This window comes from Phyllopteryx taeniolatus, chromosome 13 (genome assembly GCF_024500385.1).
Source record: "Phyllopteryx taeniolatus isolate TA_2022b chromosome 13, UOR_Ptae_1.2, whole genome shotgun sequence".
Lineage (NCBI taxonomy): Eukaryota > Metazoa > Chordata > Actinopteri > Syngnathiformes > Syngnathidae > Phyllopteryx > Phyllopteryx taeniolatus.
This window is the reverse complement of record NC_084514.1, coordinates 15,921,729-15,945,193: the sequence shown is the minus strand read 5'-3', so window position 1 is coordinate 15,945,193 and position 23,465 is coordinate 15,921,729. Positions and strand designations below refer to the sequence as shown.

The 23,465-nt window shown below is 42.2% G+C and overlaps 2 protein-coding genes across 4 annotated transcripts; both read left to right on the top strand.

The window, feature by feature from the left end:
- The first annotated feature begins 50 nt into the window (after positions 1–50).
- On the top strand, positions 51–18,697 carry cep170ba (centrosomal protein 170Ba). 2 transcript variants are annotated; one of them, XM_061794518.1, is made up of 19 exons: positions 51–255; positions 2,079–2,216; positions 3,820–3,909; positions 4,568–4,648; positions 5,197–5,253; positions 5,477–5,633; positions 7,579–7,707; positions 8,598–9,092; positions 9,181–10,109; positions 10,292–10,450; positions 11,209–11,344; positions 11,475–13,049; positions 15,164–15,305; positions 15,463–15,595; positions 15,722–15,856; positions 15,937–16,025; positions 16,964–17,057; positions 17,135–17,186; positions 17,265–18,697. In XM_061794518.1, exons 2-19 carry the CDS (start codon positions 2,112–2,114, stop codon positions 17,480–17,482), a joined length of 4,776 nt encoding a protein of 1,591 aa, XP_061650502.1. In that variant the 5' UTR covers positions 51–255; positions 2,079–2,111; the 3' UTR covers positions 17,483–18,697. The 2 variants fall into 2 exon arrangements, with proteins under 2 accessions (XP_061650502.1, XP_061650501.1); XM_061794517.1 differs by having other exon boundaries at positions 15,059–15,305.
- On the top strand, positions 18,695–23,353 carry LOC133487618 (5'-3' exonuclease PLD4). 2 transcript variants are annotated; one of them, XM_061794520.1, is made up of 11 exons: positions 18,695–18,867; positions 18,964–19,036; positions 19,130–19,278; positions 19,542–19,725; positions 19,798–19,918; positions 19,993–20,120; positions 20,185–20,385; positions 20,487–20,626; positions 20,917–21,082; positions 22,798–22,894; positions 22,962–23,353. In XM_061794520.1, exons 1-11 carry the CDS (start codon positions 18,695–18,697, stop codon positions 23,162–23,164), a joined length of 1,635 nt encoding a protein of 544 aa, XP_061650504.1. In that variant the 3' UTR covers positions 23,165–23,353. The 2 variants fall into 2 exon arrangements, with proteins under 2 accessions (XP_061650504.1, XP_061650505.1); XM_061794521.1 differs by having other exon boundaries at positions 18,820–19,036.
- Positions 23,354–23,465: the final 112 nt, after the last annotated feature.

The window sequence follows — 23,465 nt, the reverse complement described above, 5'->3', positions numbered from 1 at the left end:
ATAGTATCAGAGTGAGACCTCTTACTTTGGCAGTGGGTTTGACGCGACTTGTCAAGTTACGTCATCGTGTCGGGAGGTGTTGGAGAGTTTCGGCCGGTTGTCCTTCCGCTGAGGAAAAAAAAGAGGGTGTGAGCAAAATTTACCTGGTCACCGTCACCTGGCGCCGTTCGTGTACATGTTGTTTGTCGAATTTCACTTTGACGAAGACGCGAAACGCTGGCTTCGCTCAGGAGTAAGACGGAGAAGGCTTTACAGGTACGTTCGGCCTCGGGGTAAGTCGTAGGAAAAGAGGCTGGTTTCGGTCGCAACCAAACAAGTCTACCAAGGCCGATTTAACTGAGAATAATATTTAGTTTAACGTCTGGGTTTATATAAATATATATATGTATATACAGTTTAAATCTGGCAGGATTTGCAAACACGGTTACAGGCAGGAGCACTGGAAGTTTCCTTGTTTGCTGAAGTTCCACGAACTCCCCACATTATTGCAACAGGGTTGAAACATCCTTAAACAGACAGTGGGGAATTAAATTCAACGCTTCTTGAATTAATCATCTGCGTTTTCCATGTGTTGTTGTTGTTGTTGTTGTATACATCATGTACACCTGTCAATCCCCTACCTGCCATATTCTTTCCCAGTATGTGTAGCTATACTCAAATATGTTAAGTGCATGATGTTGTTTAGTGGTAACTACCAGACTGGAATCGTTTGGATTAACAGGTCTAACCTAGCTGAGATGAGCTAGTGTTTCCCCAACCTATCTTGAGCCGAGACACAAATTTGACATTGGCAAAAATCTCAAACGAAACAAAAATGTCACGAAATAGTGAATACACGGGTTAATTTTCTGCCATCTAGCAGAAGAGCATTTATTTATGCTGCCTGTCACTATTGCTAACATACAGTAGTTAGATAATTGTATTCCTAACAAATCGTTTTAGGACCCATTAAGTGAAATTGGATCATTTCCCTCAGCACACCTGATGATCTCTCACAGCACACTGGTTGGGAATCACTGAGCTATGATGTGATATTTCCATTCATCTCAACGTGCCTTTACAAAACCGCCACAAAAGTATATATTGAAAAACAAATTATGCGCTTGTCTTAATTTACTCACAAATTTACATGGTGTGAAATGCAGGCCTGTTTAGTTGAACACGTAGCTTTCTTTGTCTTATATAAATGGCAACACAAGTCAATTCACAGACCACAATAGTTCCTTGACTTTTGTTCAAAACAAGTCTTCTAAATGAACAAACCTAATGCAGTGGCAATTATGTAATATGATGGGATGATTGTCAGGGTTTCCAGAAGGAACATATTAGGTAAGAGACAAGAAGTGTAACGGTATCACTCTCTAAATGCCTTATCTGTAGACAAATACAGTGCAGCTCATCTTCTTGCTAGTAGACATCTTGGCTATAGCCATATGTTCACAAAACAAAACAAAACAGTGTGGTACAAGCACAACTTGCAGAGACCGGTCTTCAAACAGCCTTTCTGCATCCTTCATTCCCTATAAAAAAGGCAAACTATTAATGTTGCACATTTCTGAAAAAAAAAGAGATTTAAGCCCTTGCTTTTTGAGTTAAAATGTCATTCAATCTGTTCTCATTAGCGCAAAACAACTGTTTTGCATTTTGCTCCCTTCCTGTACCCAATGTGAACCAATCTGTGATCTTAAAACCAAGGTGTGCACCGAAACATGATTTAAAAAAAAAAAAAAAAAAATTGTGTGTGTGTGTGTACCATTACACCCCAAGCAAGTCAACATTTATGTGGTTTCACTGTTATAACTGGCCCTCTTAGGTTAACCGTAACTTAAATGTGGCCTGCAATGAAAACCCCTGGGTTAACTGTATCTTCTGGCATCTTGTGGAAGAGCATTTAATTGTTCTGCCAGTCACTATATTTTGCTAGCGTAGATAGATCAACAAAGATACATGATTTGTAGTGTGATCATTTTCACGCCAATTAAGTGTAATTGGATAATTTCCTGCTGGACACATGATGATCGCTCATGGCACACTGATGATGATGATGATGTCTTTCTGGGGGTATATTTATGTTCCAGGATGCCAAGAACATCCTGACTCGCAGCACCAGGATGAGCGTGACATCATGGTTTCTGGTCAGCAGCTCGGGCACGCGCCACCGGTTGCCACGGGAGATGATCTTCGTCGGCCGGGATGACTGCGAGCTAATGCTGCAGGTGTGTGACTTATGCTGTGTTTTCGGAGCGATGGCTGAACTAGGTGATGCCGCCCCATGGAAAGCGGAGGTTGACGTGGCAAACAGCAGCACAGTGTTACATGAACCACGACCTTCTCCCTGTATAATCTTTTTGAAGATGATTACTACGGCACCTTTGATCTCTGACGGGGGAATCATTTTCATTAATGTGTCAAGCAGACCAGGCATCTTTAATCTTAATGTCCCAGCATGCGTTGAGATTGTGACGAGGCCAAACTGGCAGTAGGCATCTCTGTCTAAAATGATGCCGATGTTTATTTTATTTTATTTTTAAGTGCTACTTTACTCAGGACAAAAGCCCCCAAACTATTTAACAGTTTAATTCTTCAAATATTTTCCGTAGCTCTCCATATTCTGTGACGCTGACAAAATCCTGTTTGGCATGAAAGTGGTATCGAATAACGCTTGTGCCTTCCAGCTTGCATGTGTGGAATTACCACGACAACTGTCATCCGTTGAGTATCCAAATCTTGGACTAGTAATTAGAACACACATCTCTCCCTTTGTCTCCGTTCTCAAGTTCAATGGCCTATTTGCTACTTCCTATTGCAGATTCTTTATGCTAAAGCAGGGCAGTGATTTGTCCTCAAACAGTCAGAGGCCTGAAAGTGAGGAATGCTGCTGCACAGTTAACCTAATCAAGTAGGTGAACTGTTTCATTAAGCCCACCACCTCAGGCAACCAAGCCATTCACCACAAAGTTGACAGAGCAGATAGGACAACACAGACAATGCACATCAGAGCGGCTTTTTTTATACAGATAAAAGGCCCATTGAAGGGTGTCAACATTTTGGCCTGGTAGTCACTGTTGTGATTTTTGTCATGCGGAGGCCCTGAGTGGTTAATGAGCGTAAAAATGGAAGTTCCAATCTCTCGCTTGGTTTGCAGATACAGTAACTGATGATGAAGTATTGAGACAGAAACATATTTCTGCTGGTTATAGATCTGAATATCAGCGAGAGGCTGGATGAACAAAGAAGAAGCATGAACAGTTTACGCGTGCTTGAAATGTATTACATCTGCAACGTTGCAACGGCAATCAACCGCAATTCAAAATTTGAATCGCGGCAAAACTAATTGCGATGGTTGGCCAGTCATGAAAAATTGTTGCCGAACCTAGGATGCTACGTAACAGCTCAGTCAGGTTCTGCCGCTTTTGCTCGGTGTGCGGCGGGCCTTACACACAGATCGTTGCCCAGCCAGCTCTGATGCTACAGTATGTTACTGAGTTGACGTTGTCCCCCTAATTTGTGTCAGTGCTAGCAGAACTCTGACGCAACTGTCAGATGTGCTTTTTCTACTTTCCAATCTACTGTACGACATGGAAGTCTGTGATTCATTTTAAAATTTCTATCCATCCAATTCCAATCAAGTTTAGGGTCTGTCAACCTAAGAAGTATGTTTTAGTGGGAAACCCGCAGGAAGAACATGCAAATTCCACAGTGGTATCTGCTAACTGTGTTGCAGGCGTGTTAAACCCCTGTTCAACCTCATTTTAATCGATCTGGTTGGACAGTGCTCCACTTGGCTGTAATGCAAATTCCTTTGTCTGTCTTTTACAGTCTCGAAGCGTGGACAAACAGCACGCTGTGCTCAACTACGACCCAAACGCAGACGAGCACATGGTGAAGGATCTGGGCAGTTTAAATGGGGTGAGTGAGTTTAGAGTAATAGAACTAGCATACAGTCTGCAGTCTGCCACCATTTGTTAATCACAAAATGACGGTAACGGTTGGTACAACTGTAATCAAGTGCCTTTCCTTTCTAAATGTTCCACCTGTCTCCTCTGTGTCTCCTCTCGCCTGCTTCATTATCCCCAATGAACTCAGAATTGAGTGGTCAGCGTTGCTGCTCATTGTTCTCCGGGAGGGTGTCTTTGGGCCGTGCCAAACTAATCAGAACATAGCAGTGTGGGGGCCCGGAACAGTTAATTCAACATGACTTCAGCAATTATCCTCCCTTAGAGGACTGAATAAAGCTGCTCTTTCACTCTTCCTCCCGATTAATGTTGCAATGTAAGATTTTATCAATGAGTAGGTTTTGCAGAAGATAACATGATTAAAGACAGCTTCAGTGCAGTTACACTGTACTTGAATGTGGTTTCACTTTTATGCGTGTCATTGGCCTTGCATAAAGACAGAATCTCGTCAGAGTTTGAATGTACCACTGGTTTATATTTCAATGGGAAAAGGGCCAATTGCAAAGCACCTTATGGTGTCTGGGTGCATGCAACAGTGCGCATAAAGGGCTTCTACATCCACTTTGGTGTAATAGCTTGATGTTTATATTTTATTTATTTATTTTTAACAGACATTTGTGAATGACCTCAGAATTCCGGACCAGACATACATCACCCTCAAGCTTTCAGATGTCATTCGCTTTGGTTATGATATCCTTTTTTTAAAACATCATCTCTAATCTTCATGTCACCAGTTTGGTTTGAACAAAATATGTGTATTTCATGCTGTACCTTTTGTCTTGAACCAGCAGCCCAGCCTGGAATGAGGCACCAATAGGCTACCGCTTGCGTTACCATTAGTCTACATTTTCCCTTTGTTGGTCACAGGCTACATAGGCATGTTAATCCCTTGTGTTTTTCCAGTCAGGGGTTTTAGATTATTGTCAAATGTGGACTGAAAATCTCCTGCACCCTTTGACCCCACCCTCACAGCTGAAAGTCTGTGGGAGGTGGAATTTATTTTAGATATCATGGCGGAAGCTCTTGGAGTTCAGTGACATTTAGGAATGTTTGTCACCACAACTGAATACACCGCACGTGGCATGTGGTGTTGCACCCTCTTTTCAAAGATATGGCTTTGGTTTCTGTCACCCCGCAGTGTATACTAGTGAAAAAGATCAAATGCCACATACTCATACTGTATATGAACATATGTTTGAACAGGTGTATTTTGTTGTTCTACTTTAACTGGTGCCCACATGCTCATGTATATATCCTGGAGAAGAGTCAACACAAGGTGCCGGAGGAAGCTCTTAAAGTAAGTATACTTACTTTTTACTTTTCAGATAAGAACTGGTGAAATGTTTGCCATTGATATTTAATTCATAAAAAATAAATCCAACTATGGCTGGCTTAGAATATGAACTATCCCAGGTCTTCTTCATGATTGTGTATGAGTGGGACTTGTATTGTGAGCACGACATTGTTGTACGAGTTGCGTCTTGTGCCTCACGTCCTGTTTCCCCTCTCACACTGTGCAGCATGAGAAGTACACCAGCCAGTTGCAGCTCGGTCTCAAAGCCCTGGAGGCCCGGGTGAAGGACAAGCAGCAGGTTGAGAGCCCAGAGAAGAGCAAAGAGACTGTTTCCAATGTCAAGCTACCTCAGAAGGGTGAACGCAAAGCCCTTTCACTTACAGGTATAAATGAGCGCTTACACGAGCTCGGAAATTGATTTAAAAGCACGTGAGGTTTGTTCTTTCTTGAATTCCTGTGTTCTGCGCATGTTCTCGCACAACTAGTGAAAATGTATTCCTTGGTACATATGGGCCTGATGATTTTGTATGAAACCTTTTGTGAACTGTTTCCAAGCGTGTTGAAATAGACTTCCATCTTGGCTGCACAAGTTGACTTAACTGTAAGTTGTTGCTGGAGGGATGAAAAGGTTAAGGACAAACTCTTATCTTGGTCAGCCATGCCAGTCAGCTGACAAGAAGAACTTTTGGATGCACGCCCATGAAGGTTCTTAATGCTCGCTGTTCACATGGGTACGTGTAGCTGATGTGGGACTTACGTCTCGCTCAGTTGTTCTCAAGGCATCTCAGCTTCTCAACAAATCCTATTTTACAACACAGGCAGTCGTTCAAGAATTGTTAGCGAAGGAAGTGCATTTGTCTTGGTAAAAGCTCTTCCAGCTGTTCACATTTTTTTCTGCTCCATAATAACCCCTATGAGATCAGAGGGAAAAATCTGATTTGTGCTTAAAATAGGGTGTTCTCTTTCCCACATACGACCAATTGCTCAATGACCCAAAATGTCCCCCTTTCAGGGAAATAAGAAAAACTGTGCCACTTATATATTTGATGATATTTTCGTTTGGTTTTGTGTAAGTTAGTCACTTGAACCAGTCTGGCCTGAGTCTGATCCATACTTGAAAGAGAACTATGAATATCTTTTCTGTGTTCTCTTGCATATTTTCCCATCCAGCTGCTCAGGATGTGGAGTTTGTCCAGTCTTGCTGCTGTCTGCAAGGCTAGACACTGCACGTTTACAGGGTGTGACTCATTAAACCATTAAAGAAGTAGTTTGCTGCACCACTTGTCATAGTACAGTACTGTGCCTTGGGAACCATGACGTTCTTTGAAAAAGTAAAAGTGGAAAACTTTACAGTCAATTAGAGTGAGGAAAAGTGTTATCTACAAGCGAGCCAATCTAAATTGTAAAGTTGTGACACAGTTATCCTAGCATGTATTTTTAAGACTTCATAGTAGGTATTCATTATACTATTATTGTTCTTCGCCCTTGAAGATTAGGATTAACTTCATCCCCTCTTGTCAGAAGGATTATCTTTATACGGCAAGCATGATAGCATCTGTGCCACATGGTTGACCCTATTTTTGCAATCATCATGTCACACTTTTTGTTGTTAAGAGCTAAGAAAAAAAAAAAAAATTGAAACTTGCACAAAGAATGATTTTCCCATTTCGCCAGCGATGCATAAATCTTTCAATAGGGCCCGACACATACGGATTTTTTTGAGGCCAATTCAGATATTTGGCAGAGGAAAAAAAAATTCTGATTCATTTAAAAAAGGATTTATTATAATTTTGGTCCCAACAACAACGATACAGGCAGAACAATTTACTGTTTTACAATACTTTGTCCTTCATTATTTGTTTACAACAGAGACATTTTCAAGTACAAAAACACATTAACTGATGAATCTGTCTTTAGATTTCGGCTATAACTGTATGCAGTATAAAAACAACACAATGAGTAAAATTACTAGCAAAACAAATATGCATGATTAATACAACTTTAGGTCCATACTAAGAATAACATGGCCATTCTATGTTTTGATCTGGATTAAGACCTTTGCGAAAAGCCATTTTTGTTGTTGTGCTGCCATCTTTTGTGTGCGTGCGTATGTGCTTGCATTGGTTATGCTGATTATTAATCGTTTTGTGCATTGTGGCTGTTTTTGTTTTATTCTTTATTTCCTGTATTGTTTGACTGTCATTATCACAGTCTTATGTTGTAATGTGTTGTTTAAAAAAATAAAAAAATAAATAATTGGCCGATTTGAAAAGGACTAATATTGGCCCTATTTATCGATGAAGCTAATACTTTGTGTTTGTCATTTAGCTGCTACAGATACACCGATATCCAAGCCAACTCCCCTTTATGGGCAACCTTCCTGGTGGGGAGAGGATGAAGATCCAGCCACTAAAATCCAGAACCCAAATGGAAAATCCACTGACCGACAATCTCCAGGTCTGAGAATGTACAGTATTTTACACTTGTTTAACTGGGTTTATTTTATTTTCTCATTTGATATATCGGCTACTTCCACATTTGTGAATAGGAACCTAATTAGAAATGACATGCTTTTCTGTGGCATCGCTAGCCAATGCCCTTTGTGGCTCACTGAGAGCTGGGATAGTGTGAAGCCCAAGACAAATCGCTGGCTGCCAGTTGTGGAATATAAACCAGGTTTTACCATGGCAGGCCAATGGGCAGTGCCTATCTGCCTCGTGATGGATTATGACCCACTAAGCTGCTGGATAGGGGAGGAAGGTTGATTGTTAGCCTCGTGTTGCACAGCGGTTAAATATTATATCAGTGGTGTTTGGCCACATTCAGCAACTGTAAAATGGATGTATCAATGGTTTTCTGTTTTGGTGATTTTTGTGTATTGACAACACAACCTGCAAAATCCCTGATTTTGTGTGTGTGTGTGTGTGTGTGTGTGTGTCTACTCCAAGGAATATGAGGGAAAAAAAGCACGTTTTAGAAAATGGTTGGATGGATGGACGGAGTTCTCATCTTAGCAGCTACAACAGCTTCAACACTTCAACAAGAATTTGTAAATTTGTGAAATTATTTTTGTCCATTTATTCAGAAAAGGATTTATCAGGACCATCACTTTATCACTGATGTTGGGCGAGATGCCTGTATAGCCATCCCTGTTATAGTTGCAAACGTACTAATTTAATTCAAAGCTGCGTTGTTCTCAAAAAGCTAAAAACTTTAATATACTAAAAAAAGTTTAATATACTTCTATTGTTTCTGTCAACAGTCGGTTCTGAAATGCTATGTTTGGACTACATTGTGTTGAACCATAACTAATGATATTTATTGCTATATTGTATTCTTGCCACCAGGATCTGGTAAAGATATTTCCAGATATGAGCTTGGCAGCTCTTTGTCTGACAATCAGGGCAAGTCCATCTTCTCCTATCGCCGGGATCCCAGCTACTTTGAGATCCCCACAAAAGAGTTCCATCAGCGACCTCCCAAGAAACGAGATTTGCAAGTTCAGGAGGTTCCAACAAAGGACATTCAAGATCCCTCTGACCACGTCCCATCCACCCCCACGCCTCCTGTGGTCCAAAGCCATGCCTCCTTCACTATCGAATTTGATGAATGCACCCCAGGCAAAATGAAGATCAAGGACCATGTCACTAAGTTCTCATTCCGTCAGCAGCGTAAGCCTCCTCCTGCTGAGGCTGTGACCACACCCACTGAGGTGATGTCTGCTGAAAGTAAGGTTGCTGACTGGCTGGTTCAAAGTACTCCTAACATGACGAGGAGAAGGTCACAGGGAGAAAACATCTTCAGTGCCAACAGTGATCCATCACTTCTGAAGACTATCAAGGGTGAGTACCAAAGTCTGCCGGTTTATCATTAATTCTATTAACAGCTATAGCCTTTAGAAACTGTATCTTTATGCTCTTTCATCATCAGCTACTCACTACGAAAACGGCAATGAAATTGGTTCAGAAGATCCCACAATGAATGAAAAGACTTTTCTCCAGTCACAAACTCCAGTTGGCTCGCAGATTTCCCCTCAGCCTCAGAGAGTCTCCCCTGCACAGCGCTTCGCTGACCCAGAGCAGCCCTCCTCCTGCTCTCCTCCGGAGTCTCAATCCAGTACTAGCAAGGCAAATCCTCACCGAGCCTTTGTCATAGAATTCCATGATGAACACTCTGATGATAACCCCAGAAGGAAACGTTCCCAGACCACCCCGTGTGAGCCTTCAAACCGTCGGGTCCAGCTTGAAAAGACAAGGAAAAGCTCAAGTCCAACTGGGGAGAAGCAAGTCCAGCCTCCAGCCTTTAGCACTCCTCCATCCCAACGGTACACTATTCCTCTCAAAGCTCCTACTTCCACAGGTTCCCAGAGAACTGGCTCTCTGCGAAGGGAAAAGACAGAGGAACGGTTTAGCACTGGCTTTTCTTCACGGTCATCGTCTGCTATTTCTGTAAGGCCTTTTAGCAGTGTGGGCCGAAAATCCAAACTGGCTAAAGAATTTACTGCTGAATGGCTCAAACAGACAAAGCAGACATCTTCTTCCAATGAGGAGAAAATGGCATCTAGTCCACAAACAACAGCTGAAACTGAAACATCTGTAGTCTCACAGCCTGTTCAGACTCTCACTAGTCCCCCTGGAGTTGATGCTTCCCTTCTTCCCAAGACATCCTCTCCTATCCACCAACCTGTTCCTCTAATGGTGCCCAAGATGCCTCTCGTCTGTCAGAGTGGAGAGGTGAAGATGACCCATAGCGGCCCTAGAAAGGTAGAAGAGGACACTTTAAGTGATGCAGGAACCTACACCATCGAAGCAGATGTCCCGGATAAGGAACTTGAAGAGGCACGGAACAAGATTGATAAGGCAAGTTTTCTTGTACCTGTATCTCCCACTGCTGTGGATTTTCTTTGCGAAGTAAAACCCGTATGACCCTGTTGGCTCTCCAAACTTAGCAATCTTGGTTCTCTTGGGATAAGGTCCCTCTCAGGAAATGGAACCGTGGATATTGGGAGCCTCGATTACCCACTTGTAATGCTTTGTTCCAGGTGTTTGGTGTTGTTGAGAACCCAGAGCGAACCAACCACAGTGAAGCAGACACATCAGCAACATTTAGGCCTGTTATTGTTGAGGGCAGGGAGCAGCATAGGCAGAGTAGCAGTGGGGAGGTGTGGCCCGCTCCACAGCAAGGAGCAAGTAGGGTGAAGGTAAAACATCTGCTCGGATTTGCAAAAAAATATAAAAATCACAAGTTTTTTGTTATTTTAACACAAAATCTTAGTCGGGTCAGTAAATTGGGCCTCTATATGTTGGTGAATGAGTCTTTTGATTCCTTACATTTCCTTCTTCTTCTTCGCACACTTTGGGAATTATTCATGGTTTCTTTTAATCTAACTAGGTGTAAAAATGAATGATAAATCAATCACCAGACAATGCATTAGGGTCACCTGCACCTTCTGATGTCCAATAGAGGAGCTCGATTAACAATAATTTGCCTTTTAAGATTATAATTCTGTTTGGATTGACTATTGAAGTTGTATTAATTTAACAATGTTTATTACTGTGGTTCTAGTTGGCAAGTGGTGTGGAACCGTGCAGTATCAGACAACTTTATATGATTGTCATGCAGCTATGTAAGGTTATCAAAATAGAGCTAGATTTAACTACAAATTACAACCACAGTAATAAACACACAAATTTGGGAAAAAAAACACTTTCCTGACAATGCCAATCAAAACTGAGCTTTATCTTTGGAAAAAATAAAATAAAAAAGTCATGCAGAACTGAACTCTTGTCCCAGGGCTAATTAGAATGTGCACTTGAACCTAATGTGACTGAATATGTTGTTCTGATTCCATTCTGTTCGTCATTTTGAAATTTGCTTGTTGCTTAGGAAAAAAAATGCTGTGCTTCATCTCAGTAATTTATTAGACGCACACAATAAATTATGTTTTACCCCACACAGGTTCAAATAGCAGGTGCAGTGATGCAGGGGGCTCCAAAATGGATGTCTTGCTGGGCGAGCTTGGTAGACGTGGAGTCTGGTCCTTCGTCTGGCCACTTTGATATGTTGTCCCACCAGATGGAGCCGTCAGGAGGCGGTAAGCTACTTGATTCGACATTCTAGTCAATTTGAAATGATAATGAACTAGCCTAATGAATATGAATGATATTTTCAGTTCCACAATGTGTTTAATATGCAAATTTGGGCTAATAACTGTTTGACTGTAGCACGGAGCACAATCATGGCCACACTCAGCCAAAATCATGACAGCGTCGGCTCCGAAAGCCCAAGAGCCCGACGCGTCCTGGGTGAGAAGAGTGACGTTCCAGCTCCCAGCATTTATATTCACCATGATCCACATTCAACGTTTGATGTGGAGCAAAGCAACTTGGTGGCCACCAGCTCTCCTGATGGCATTCATAGATTATCAGTGCCTGATGACGTAGAGCCTGATAGTCTGAGTGATGCCAGCAAGTCTGATGAAGGTTCTATCATAGAGCAGCAGAGGAGGCCGCTGTCAGACAGAAAAAATAAGGATGAGGTAAAACAGTCTGGCAAATCAAAAACGTTCTACATTGATTCAGAAGATGATACCCCCCAGCCAGAATATGGAGCAGCAAACCCTCTCAACAACACTATTGAAAAGACTGAAAAAAAACGTTCTACCAAAACCTTCTCAACAGCTACTTTGACCAAGCGCAGAGGGAGCCAGGAATCAGGCCAAGTCAGGCCCAGCATGTCAGCTCCTCTTCTGGTCCAGGAAGCACAGAGCTCTGAGTCCAAGGACAGCTCAATATCCTCCTTAGTCAGACAAGAGAGCTTCACAAAGGAGCAGCCGAGCAGTTCCAGACTGCCCAACATTTCTTCTTATAGGGACCCTGAGCCTGACTTATTCCGGCAAACCTGCAGCCAGGACACTCATTCTTACCTCAAAGAGACCGAGGATGTTCTGGCTGTTCTGGAGGCCAAGCTCCAAGCAGGCCAATCAGAAACCACCCCATCGCCAATACCGGACTCCCTCTCTGGGGAGTCTGATGTGGATTCCTCCAGTACACTCAGCCAGCAGAGCAGTAGGACCAGGTCCAACCCACTGGCCAAAACCCCTCCGCTGACTGGTCTTCAAAGGGAGACATCTTCGGCCAGTGTATCTGGTCACTACTTACACCACCAGTCTTCTGTTACGAACCATCAACGACTAGAAAAGAGTGAGCTCTCCAGAAGACCAGTTGGACTAAGGCGTAGTTTTGGCAAATGTGGCTCCGTGGACCTGACTGACGACCCTCACAGCTCCGGTGTTCTGTACTCTGATCAGGAGTCAAACTCCACACAGGCCCGGAAAAAGTACATCGTGCCCCTTAAGCGGGAGGATACTAAGATTTCAAGGGTGACCCAAACCTTGAACCGTGTCAATAGCTTTTCAGCGCCAAGACCCACCCGGGCATCCATGCTCCGGCGAGCCCGCCTTGGTGAGGCCTCTGACAATGAGACCACAGAGACGGACAGGCTCTCCCAGGAGGCGGTTAACGTCCCTGCTAAGGAAACCAAAAAGCTCTCCAGGTGGGATATGCTGGCTATGCCTCGCCGGCGGACAAGCTCCTTCCACACACCCAGTGACACGGAGAACTCCTCCGCTTCACAGTGGGCAGGAAAGACCACAGGATTCCCAAACCGTAATACAGAGTCTGGAAACAACTCTGTTTACAAGACAAAACCCGTCGAAAGGCCGTTGAAGCCCTCCCTCACAAAGACACCCATCACTCGTGGACGCTCCAGCAGTGCCAAATATGCCAGCAGCACAGCAAGTGAGTACAACAATAAAATAAAATATCTTTGGAATAAGTAATCAAAGCCAGTATGAGAATGCACGTATTGTCAGGCAGTATGAGTATAGTGCTAGAAAACTGTGGAATCCGGTCTGTGTAACACGTGAGCCTCATTTATTTACACATGGTAACACACTGACACTAGGGAGCAGCGTGGAATAATATATTTGATGTTTTATTACGTGCATGTTTTTTTACATTGAAAATGAATGTTTGCAAAATCTGACTCCTTAAAAGAACATGCCACTGCAAAAGAGTTCTCATTTGTTTGAAAATGATTGAATGATTTTCCCCCCAAAATACAACAGTTCTTCAGATCATTTTAAATCTGTCGCTATTCCTGAGAAACCAGAACTTGATGGGCATGGGACTTCAAGGTCTGACCCAGTTATGAATTGGTTTGGTTCTTGAAAGGTTTTTACTTTATTTCTCATTAATGATGTCTCCACTTCAAGTGCATTTTTTTTAACAGAATCTTTATGTGGAAAAAGATCTAACACTAATAATACTAATACTAACAATAATAACACTTCAAGTCATCTGCACAATGTGCAACTGTAAGACTATTTACATTCTGTTGGGATATGGTGAGCTTAACGTGCATACAAGCTCAATGTATTGTTCTTGTGTGCCTTCAGCTGTTGTGTTGTGGAAGTTAAACATTTCCTCATTTCTCTTATTTTTGACTTAACAATATACTGTATGAGCTGTCTGACATCCATAAAAAATTGAACACTTCCACAACACCTTTTTCCTCATTCGTGGACCCCATGGGCTCTATTTTTTGTGACCAAGCGTAGATCTGCACGAAGGTGGGTTAGACTGGGTGTATTGCAAAAGGAGAGTTTGCGCTGTTGTGGGAGTGGACACCACTGACATCATTCGCAGCCAGTCGAAGCGGCTCCTGTCATTCCCTTTGTTACCCATGTCTCTAAGATGTGGAACACATTGCCTTTTATATATCAGGGAAGCCAACTCAATAGATATTTTCAAAAGTAGGCTGAAAACATACCTGCTTACACCTCCTGCACTACTGCTCTATCTTGTACAATTTATTTTTATGCTATAGTATCATGTTTTAATTTCCAAATATGCCTTTGTAGTATCTATTGCACTATTTACTGTATGCACCTGCATTATGTTTTTAAATTTTTTTTATTTTTCCATTTTATTCCCACTTAATTATATTTATTATTAAATTGACAGCAAAATATTTGTAAATATTGAGCGGAAATCTCCCCAAGAACAGGATTTTAAACAAGCTTTTAAGTATTATCTTATGTTCCTTTTTGATGTTTTTTCTTTCACTGTAAATCTGTGCATGATTTGAGTGTTGTCACTGCTCTTGGCCGGTGTGACAAAGTGAACGTTAGCGGGTCGCCTCATTAAATACAGAATGAGCTATTAACCACTGTCGATTTCAAATATGTCCTCATGACCTGACCTCGTTTGGGTGTCCACCCACCAGTAGCTGTCTGCCGACCAGTGAGATGATTTAAAAAATATATAATGATGATGATGATGATGCGTTCAATGAATTGATTTGTACAAGGATTCAGAGGGTTTTATGCCCGCTGTTCACATACTTATGAATGAATACCTCTGTCATCCACCACACGTCCTCGGAGCTCCCATATCTGTCTGTGTCAAATTCACCAAAATCATGTTAGACCAGTCGTCTTCCTAGTGCGTCGGATTTATGTGGTCTAAGCAGAACTAAAAGTAGACCAACAGTCCGCCACCAAAATGTCAAATGCGGACACACCCTCGCTGCAACGGTACGCCCAGCGAGCCTTGCACTTACACGAAACTCAAGCTACACCACTTTTTTTCGTTCTGTCGCAGTTGCGCAGTTCACAAAAATAAAGCCCTATGTATCAAAGTTCTCTTGGCGGTGTACTGTGATGGAATCTGTGTATCTCCCACTCCTTTTCCTCCCTTCATCCCTACTAATCCTCTGTAACCTAAACCAATTCATGCTGCCAAAGGCTCCCGGAGACGACAGAAGGGTTCTGGCTATATCTCCACATCAGATGAGGAGTACGACTCCAATCAAAGCACTGCTAAACACAAACGCTCCCAACCTTCCTCAGCCTCCCACAGTCCGCACCGTCCGCCTCGGCCCCACCCGGTGGTCCCGCTGCACCTCAAACCCCCCAGCAAGGATTCTGAGGAGGAGAACCAGGACAGGGAGGGCTTTAACAACTGGTCCACCCACAGTGCTGAGATTGCGCGGTAGGGGATATAATTGCTAAACGTATGCTTTGTTTTGTTCCATGGCGATTTCTGCAGTACTCACATTGTCAACGTCAGTACTGATTGACAATATGGTGTTAGTACAGATTGATTGATTGAGTATTGAATTATCAAGTTTACGCTCCCTCTCTGGTAGCTTGAGTCAGGACCTGGCCAAAGATCTCGCCATCTTGGCCCGAGAGATTCATGACGTCGCAGGAGAAGGTGACCCCCAGAACTTGACGGTGGAGAGTAGCGTACCCGTTTCTGCAGTGACAGCTCACGAAAAGGTAAACAAACATTCTCAGGCTTGTCACCGCTTTTACAGAATCAGTAAATCTCTATATGGTCTTCCTAATCCTGATCTGATTTTGTTCTAAAGTTGTTCTTGAACAGCCCACTCTTAATTTTTTCAGCTTGTTCAACATATACCGGAGATGGGATTGAACTATCAGAGAGTCCCGCCAAGTCTTTCTTCAGCAGCAGAACCTTACCTTAACTCGAGTGACCAGGATCCAAACTCCACCCTGCAACCTCACAGCAGAGAGGAGGTCCAACACAACACCACGTGTCACTAAAACGGCGGACGTGAGCCATCTCAGATCATCATAGTGTCTTCCTTTTTCCGCAGGTCACTGTGGAGGACCCTATGCTGAATCCAGTGTCCCAGGTCATCATGGCCATCAGAGAGAACACGGAGCAGCTTTCTGAGAAGATCAAGTAAGACGCCAGATCACAATTGATTTGACTGTCAGAAAATCCATCCATTTTCTGTACCACTTATCCTCACTAGGGTTGCGTGCGTGCTGGAGCCTATCCCACCCTGAACTGGTTGCCTGTCAATCGCAGGGCACATATAAACAAACAACTATTTGCGCTCGCATTCACATCCACGGGCAATTTGGAGTCTTCAGTTAACCTACCATGCATGTTTTTCGGATGTGGGAGGGAACCGGAGTACCCGTAGAAAACCCACGCAGGCACGGGGAGAACATGCAAACTTCACACAGGCGAGGCCGGATTTGAACCCGGATCCGCAGAACTGTGAGGCAGACGTGCTAACCAGTCGCCCTGTCAGAAAATGAGTTCAGTAAAACGACACACAAACACACTCAAATGATAAAGATGGAATCATATTGGGAGTTCTGTTTTGTGTGTAAATGTGCATCATCCATGTGACAAATCTATAGTATCCCACCTAAAATTCTATTCTTTATCAAATTTTAAATACATTATTTTTGTTGGCTGCATACGTGACTAGTGGTTAGCACATCTGCTTCACAGTTCTGAGGTCTTGGGTTTGAATCTCAGTTCTGGCCTCCCTGTGGGCAATTGGCATGTCTTCTTTGCTTTTCTCTGGGTACTTCCTCCCACATTCCAAACACAAGCATGTTAGGTTGATTGAAGACTCTAATTTGTGCATAGGTGTGACTCTGAAAGCGAGTGGTTGTTTGTATATACTGCACATGCTTTGCCATTGGCTGTCGAGCAGTCCAGAGGTGTACCCCACCTTTCACCCAAAGTTTCATTCACTTCTACTTTTTTACTATTTTACGACTGCATGTGCCCCTGGGGGCTTCTTACCCAAATTAAAATGTCATTTTGGGCTGCAGATAGAGTACAGATTGTCCAATAACCTTGTGTTATACTGTGTTCAGGGTGTTGTTTCATGATAAAATGGATATTTGGGAACAAATAGAAGCTGAAGTTAATTCCAACAGTGATGGTCCTGTTGTCAAAGCATCTAACAAGGTATGGATTAACTTTTTTGTTTATGTTTCAAAATTACTATTTACAAATGAAGGTCAAACTGCATGTGTTCATTTCAGGATATTACTTCTATTTTGAAAGAACTAAGGAGAGTTCAAAGACAACTTGAGGGTAAGTTAGTAAGAGCATATACAAATCTAAATATTGGTCACGGTATTTCACCAGATGAATTTTTCTTTTTCTTTGCAGTCATAAATACAGTCATGGAGCCCAGTTGGCAGCCGGACGCTCGGTCCTCTGAGCCTGAGGTCACCTCGCTAGGGGCTCGCTCTTCCAGACCTGCGGCCTCTCGCGACTGGAGAACAGTCCACTCTGCCTCCAAGCGAGGAGGCGGTCGCAGGCCCGGTGAGAGCGTGCGGAGGGCTGCCGTGACGCCAGACGATCTCAGGGAGGGACGCTTGGTTTGACATCAGGGTCTGTTCGGCTTGAACGTCACAAATGCAGGTGTCACGCTTTGAAGGAAGGAAGTGAAAATGAGCACGATGGAAAAGTGGAAGTGATACAGACTACTGAAATACATTAAAACACCACAGAGATGCAACACGCAGTCTGAGAAGAGGACTTTCTGAATAAGTTTCATCATCAAAATCCCTCAACACTACTTGATTGTGTGTGTTATTTGCCAGTAAATTGGCCAATACAGCTGCCTGTTTTTCAAGCTTGATCTGAATGAATTGGGGGGGAGCAAAAAAAAAAAAAAAAAAAAAAACAAGGCATCAACTCAGGGAACCAGACTAAAATTTGTTTCTGTGTTCTTTGATAAATCACATTGTGAAAATAAGGTTAGTTTTAAGCTTGTGCAATTCTCTTGCTTGTATTTTTCCTTTTATAAATGTTCTTTCATGTCTGTCAACTATTTATATTTTGTAAGACAATCATGTTTTGTCTCCCGGATGTCATGTTGGGGAGATAGTGGACGATGCAATCACATCAGTTATTCCTTCCAAATGAATAAAAGGAAAGTAACCTAATAACACAAGTGACTGTAAAACTTGAGCTGTAATGCATTAAATCTGCTGTTGTTTCTGAGCAACGGTAGGCTTTCTTCTACCACATCAACCTGCACTATGTATCTCAAGATCCATTCTGACCAATCCCCACATGTAATACTGTCATACGTACATTTTGTAAGTCCTTGATCATTGTTTGTATTTGAGAACTACCAATTACCTCTGATTGTTACGGGGCTTTTGCACTAAAGTAGCAGAACGTTATCCCTTGGTCCCTGCTTTTCACCTGTGTGACAGCAGACCGAAGCAGCACCAGCAGGTTGATGTTCTTCCTCTTCCCGGTCCATGTTGTGCGTGATTGTGAAGTTCTTGCAAGTGCCACTAAGCTGTGTTAGGATGCTTCTTGCAGCCAAGTGCAAGCTGTTTACAAGTGAATGTCCGATGTGTTGCTGCTAATCTTCTTTGATGGGATAGTTGGGTTTAATCCTAACAAAGTCCTCATAAATTTACAAAGCTGAAATGTAAACATAGTGTGTCAATCTGTTCCATTACTGTTTTGTTGATAAAAAAGCACATTGGCATTTAGTTGTCCTATTTGTGTTGTTTTATGTTAGGTCATTGTGTCAAGCAATCATGAGGGTATTTTTCAAATAAATTCAAATAGCAAAGATGGCTAATTGTCATTATGAACTTTCTATTTCTATTCCATGCAATGACCATGACAATGTGAATGGTGAATTGAAAATCAGCAAAAAAAGGGGAACTGAGCTGTACTGTATAGTAAAGCTGAAGAGGAAGAAGTGTAATTGTTTTGTGTTGGACACTTTCTGTGTTAGCTTCATGTGAGTTGTCCCTCCAAAGTAGAATGACATTTTGCTTTTGTTTTTTGTTTTTTAAATCCACAGTCAACTATTTACTTTCTTTCTGGACTCTGTTAGACCACTTGCGTATGAAAGGATGAGAGTGTCCATGTGCTACAAACTTCACGACAGTTGCGTTCCAAGCAAAAAGGTATGCTGTCCTCAATTCTACAATTACACTTTCAGTTTTTTGTTGTTGTTGTTTGCTTTTAACTAGTGAGGTTTTTCTTATATATCACATCAGGAGTCAACCCGTTGCATGACTTTAATTCTGGTTTTGGCCTGTATGACCATCCTGGGGACCCTGCTTGCTATTGCTGTGCTGGAAAGACCCCAGGCCCCCCCAAGTTCTCAAGACATTGATGATCATAATGCCTCTATAGACCAGTGCAGGTAACAAGCGTTATTCAAAGTTGCATTGTTTATTTATCATTGCCTTGGCAACAATTTTATTGCACCAATAAGAGGGGAAATAGCATGAGCACAAGTATATTATTGAAAATTGAATACAAATATAATCACCGAAAAGGTATCCTAAAGTATGCATGTATTTCAATGTTTATTTTCTGGGGTTCTAGTCACATTTTCCTGGTTCGTTTGCAATGTGTGACCATTTTAAAGGGCTGTTTGCATGCATTTAATACGAACCTTTTCAGTATGGCCATTGTGGAGAGTATTCCTCAACATGTGCAATACAAAGCCAACGCAACATTTGGGATCCCTTTGGAGAAAGCTTGGAAGGAGCTTCTCTCCATAGCAACAGAAAAGGTGGAAGTGGTCTCTTTTTACTGGACATTGACTGGGGAGGACGTCAATATCAACTCTTCCTCTGATAGACCTGTAAGTAAAATATTGAAAAATATTTCAAGTTCTCTATAGATGTCATACTGACACTTAACTCTTTGACAACAGGGACGGGAAATCCTCGAGCAACTTCAATCGCTTCCCTCCAGGAACGTCTCAGTCCGAGTGGTGACCAGCCTTCCGTCCCTCATCACCAATTCCACTGATTTAAAGATCCTAGAACAAAAAGGTGTCTGACTGGAGCACAATGGCTGAGAACAGTCCCTAGTTTCTCACTACCATCCCTCCATTTATCCTCTGCAGGGGTTCACGTACGCAAGGTGAATTTCGGACGCCTGACAAATGGTGTGCTGCACAGCAAGTTCTGGATAGTGGATGGGCAGCATTTGTTTATAGGTAGCGCTAACATGGACTGGAGGGCTCTGACGCAGGTGAACCGACTTCATTTAACACAGCTTAAGTATGAGCTTTTTAACCACACCTGTGGCTGCGTAGGTGAAGGAACTGGGTATGGTCATCTACAACTGCTCCAGTCTAGCAAGGGACCTCCATAAGATCTTCCTGTCTTACTGGGTGATGGGAGAGTCCAACAGCTCTCTGCCGCAGCACTGGCCCCCCACCTTTGACACTGACATCAATAAGGAGCACCCCCTGTTGGTGAAAGAGGATAACATCACCAGTAGACTCTACATTGCAGTCAGTTTCTGTCTCAGTTCCCTTTTTTTTCAGGATCAAGACCTAACCTAAATGCAGCTTCATTTAAAAATATGTTGGTAACGTCTGTGATTTGCATCAAGAGCTCCCCGCCATCATTCTGCCCTCAATCAAGGACTCAGGACCTGGATGCCATCGTCTCCATCATCTCAGGAGCTCAACACTTTATCGATGTAGCTGTTATGGACTATTCCCCCAGCATACACTTTCAACACCCAAAGAGGTGAACAACAATAGTATGAAAGATACTATGTATACCGTATATACAGGGGCATCTCAATAAATGAGAATATTGTGGAATTATCAATTCAAAAAGCTAAACTTGTATATTACATGCAGTACATTCACTACACAGACTGAAATATTTCATTATTTTACTTTTTATGATTTTTATTCATATAGCTAATGAAAACTCCATCTCAAGAAATTGGAATATTACATCAAATGATTCTGAAAAGTATTTTCATATTGTATCTTTATATAATTTATTTCCACACTGCATTGTTCTTCCAGATACTGGCCCATTATTGACAACGCCATCAGGGCAGCGGCATTCGAGAGGAGGGTTAAGATTCGAATGCTTATCAGCTGCTGGACCAACTCCTTTCCAGGAATGCTACCATTCCTTCAGTCACTCGCCTCCTTGGACAACTTCAAGGCTCACATCAGCATTCAAATTGTAAGGAATTGATGCATAGCATCCTGTTTTAGGGAGAGTCGGTTGAGTAAAATAAAACCAAAAGAAATGTGTGATTCAAATCAAGCCCAATAAAAAAACAACAACATTTAATTCATTTAAAAGCTCCAAACTCGGACCAGGCATTGCCAGGTTAACACGTTTGAAACGAGGTTAGTACTGACATTTAGGTTGGTTTTTTTTAGCACGTGCCCTGTTGTCCCTTTGTGTGTTTTATTTATTTATTTATTTTTAACGTGTGCATGAGTGTGTGTAAGCCTATGTAAGCCAAAATTCGTGTTGATCACACAAAAAAAATTACAAAAGTTTTACCACAATCAGAGGCGCCGTAACAGAGCAATAAAACAAGGCACCACTGAATATTTCTCCTGCTCCCCCTCACTCATACACACAAACACAATTTTACACCCGTTAAAACTTTTAAAATTTATTTTTAATATGCTATAACACGCATATGTTGATCAGAGTTTTGATTTTAGGTTTCGGTGGGCCTAAGGATTTCAAATCGCGCAGACCGGGCACGGGTTGGGAATGACTGTATTCGTGTTTGATTCCAAACATGTCAGAAAATAGGCAATAATATCGAACACTTTTCCAAAAGTTGGAAGTACATGAATGTCTTGTTTTGCTTAAAACACAAACTTAACTTGTTTAAATGTATTGATGAGATATTTGATTTACTGTCCCGCAGGTGCTTAATTAATGTGTCTAACTTTACACTGTAAAAAACTAAATCTATAACATTAGAAACTAATTGAAGGCAGAGAAGCAATGCTTTGCTGTGGCTTGAGAATGAGGTGCACCACCTTCTAAAATCAATTTTCAATAGCCTGCAATGCTATGCTAAGGCATTTCAAACTCTAGTTCCACGTGCCCCCCTTTTAACTTTGAGCAGCTGCCCCTCCAAAGGTCTCTGCACGCCCCTGTTTATTGTTATGGATAGATGAACAAAGTTATATTTGGAATGGATAAATTCTAGTTTTCTGACAAATTAAGTGAACTTGAAAAATTTCCCACAGCAGCACTGTTGATCGCTCATGGCACACGAGTATGCCACGGCCCCACGGTTGGAATCACTGATCTAAAAGTCGTAACATTGCTATAAATTTACCACTGCCAAATAATAGAAGATTACTTCCGAATCTCGTGGTTGTCTGACAGTGTCAGTGAGGAGATCTGATTTTCGTGATTGGGATTACTGGAGGAGTCACTGATGGTGTAGTGGTACCCTCGCCTGACTTTGGTGCGGGCAGCGTGGGTTCAGTTCCCACTCACTGATGGTGTGGATGCGAGTGCAAATGGTTGTCTGTGTCTATATGTGCCCTGGCGACCAGTTCAGGGTGTAGTCCGCCTTTTGCCCAAAGTCAGCTGGGTATGCCCCAGCGCCCCAGCGCCCCAGCGCCCCACATTCCTAACCAAGATAAGCGGTGTTGAAAATGGATGGATGGATTGGATTACTGGATATGTATTGCTTGGATTATATCTGGTTTGTAGCTGTATATGAACAACTGGAAAAGAAGTGAATTTTAAAATATATTTAAATAAAAATGTAATTGATTAAAATAATACAATTTATTTAAATAAAAACATCAGATTTAAATACACTAATCTGAATTATTATTTTTTTTAAAGGATTTTTTTGTTTGTTTTTAATCAACCCTGGTTTAACGGTTTCACTATTTGTTCTTGCTTTCTAGAAGTTCTACGTCCTGCCAGTTGGAAACCAGACTAACATTCCCTTTAGTCGAGTCAACCACAACAAATACATGGTGACTGACAAAGTGGCCTACATCGGTGAGTAGCTGACCTTTGTCTTCGAGACTTCTCTTGATCAATTATTAATGGGATCACTGCTGCGCAGGCACATCCAACTGGGACGGGGACTACTTCCTGACCACAGCTGGAGTGGGTCTGGTCATTTCCCAGCATGCCCCTCACCCTATATGGAAGAGCAAGGCCGTGCAGGGCCAGCTCCAGGCCGTGTTCAACAGGGACTGGTACTCTAAGTTTGCAGTGCACCTCACTGACCTGGGCCACCACCCAGACTGTGCGCTGTCACCATGAGTGAGGATGAAGGTTCTTGATACGTACAGTATATGTTTTGAACTATATCTTGATATCAGCAATTTAAATTCATTTGGTGCATTAGTTCTCTCACCGTGTTCTTTATAAGCTATCCTGTATGAACTTTAAGCTTTTTTTTATATTGCCACTGACTCTATGTCAATGCCTGGAATAAACAATTACAGAAGATATTGTGGCATAGTTTGTCTTTAATTAAGATTGATTTAAATTGAATGTGCAGATGGCAATTTTGTGTTTTTGGTTACATTTGGCTGTGTGCTAGGAAATTGAGTCATAATAT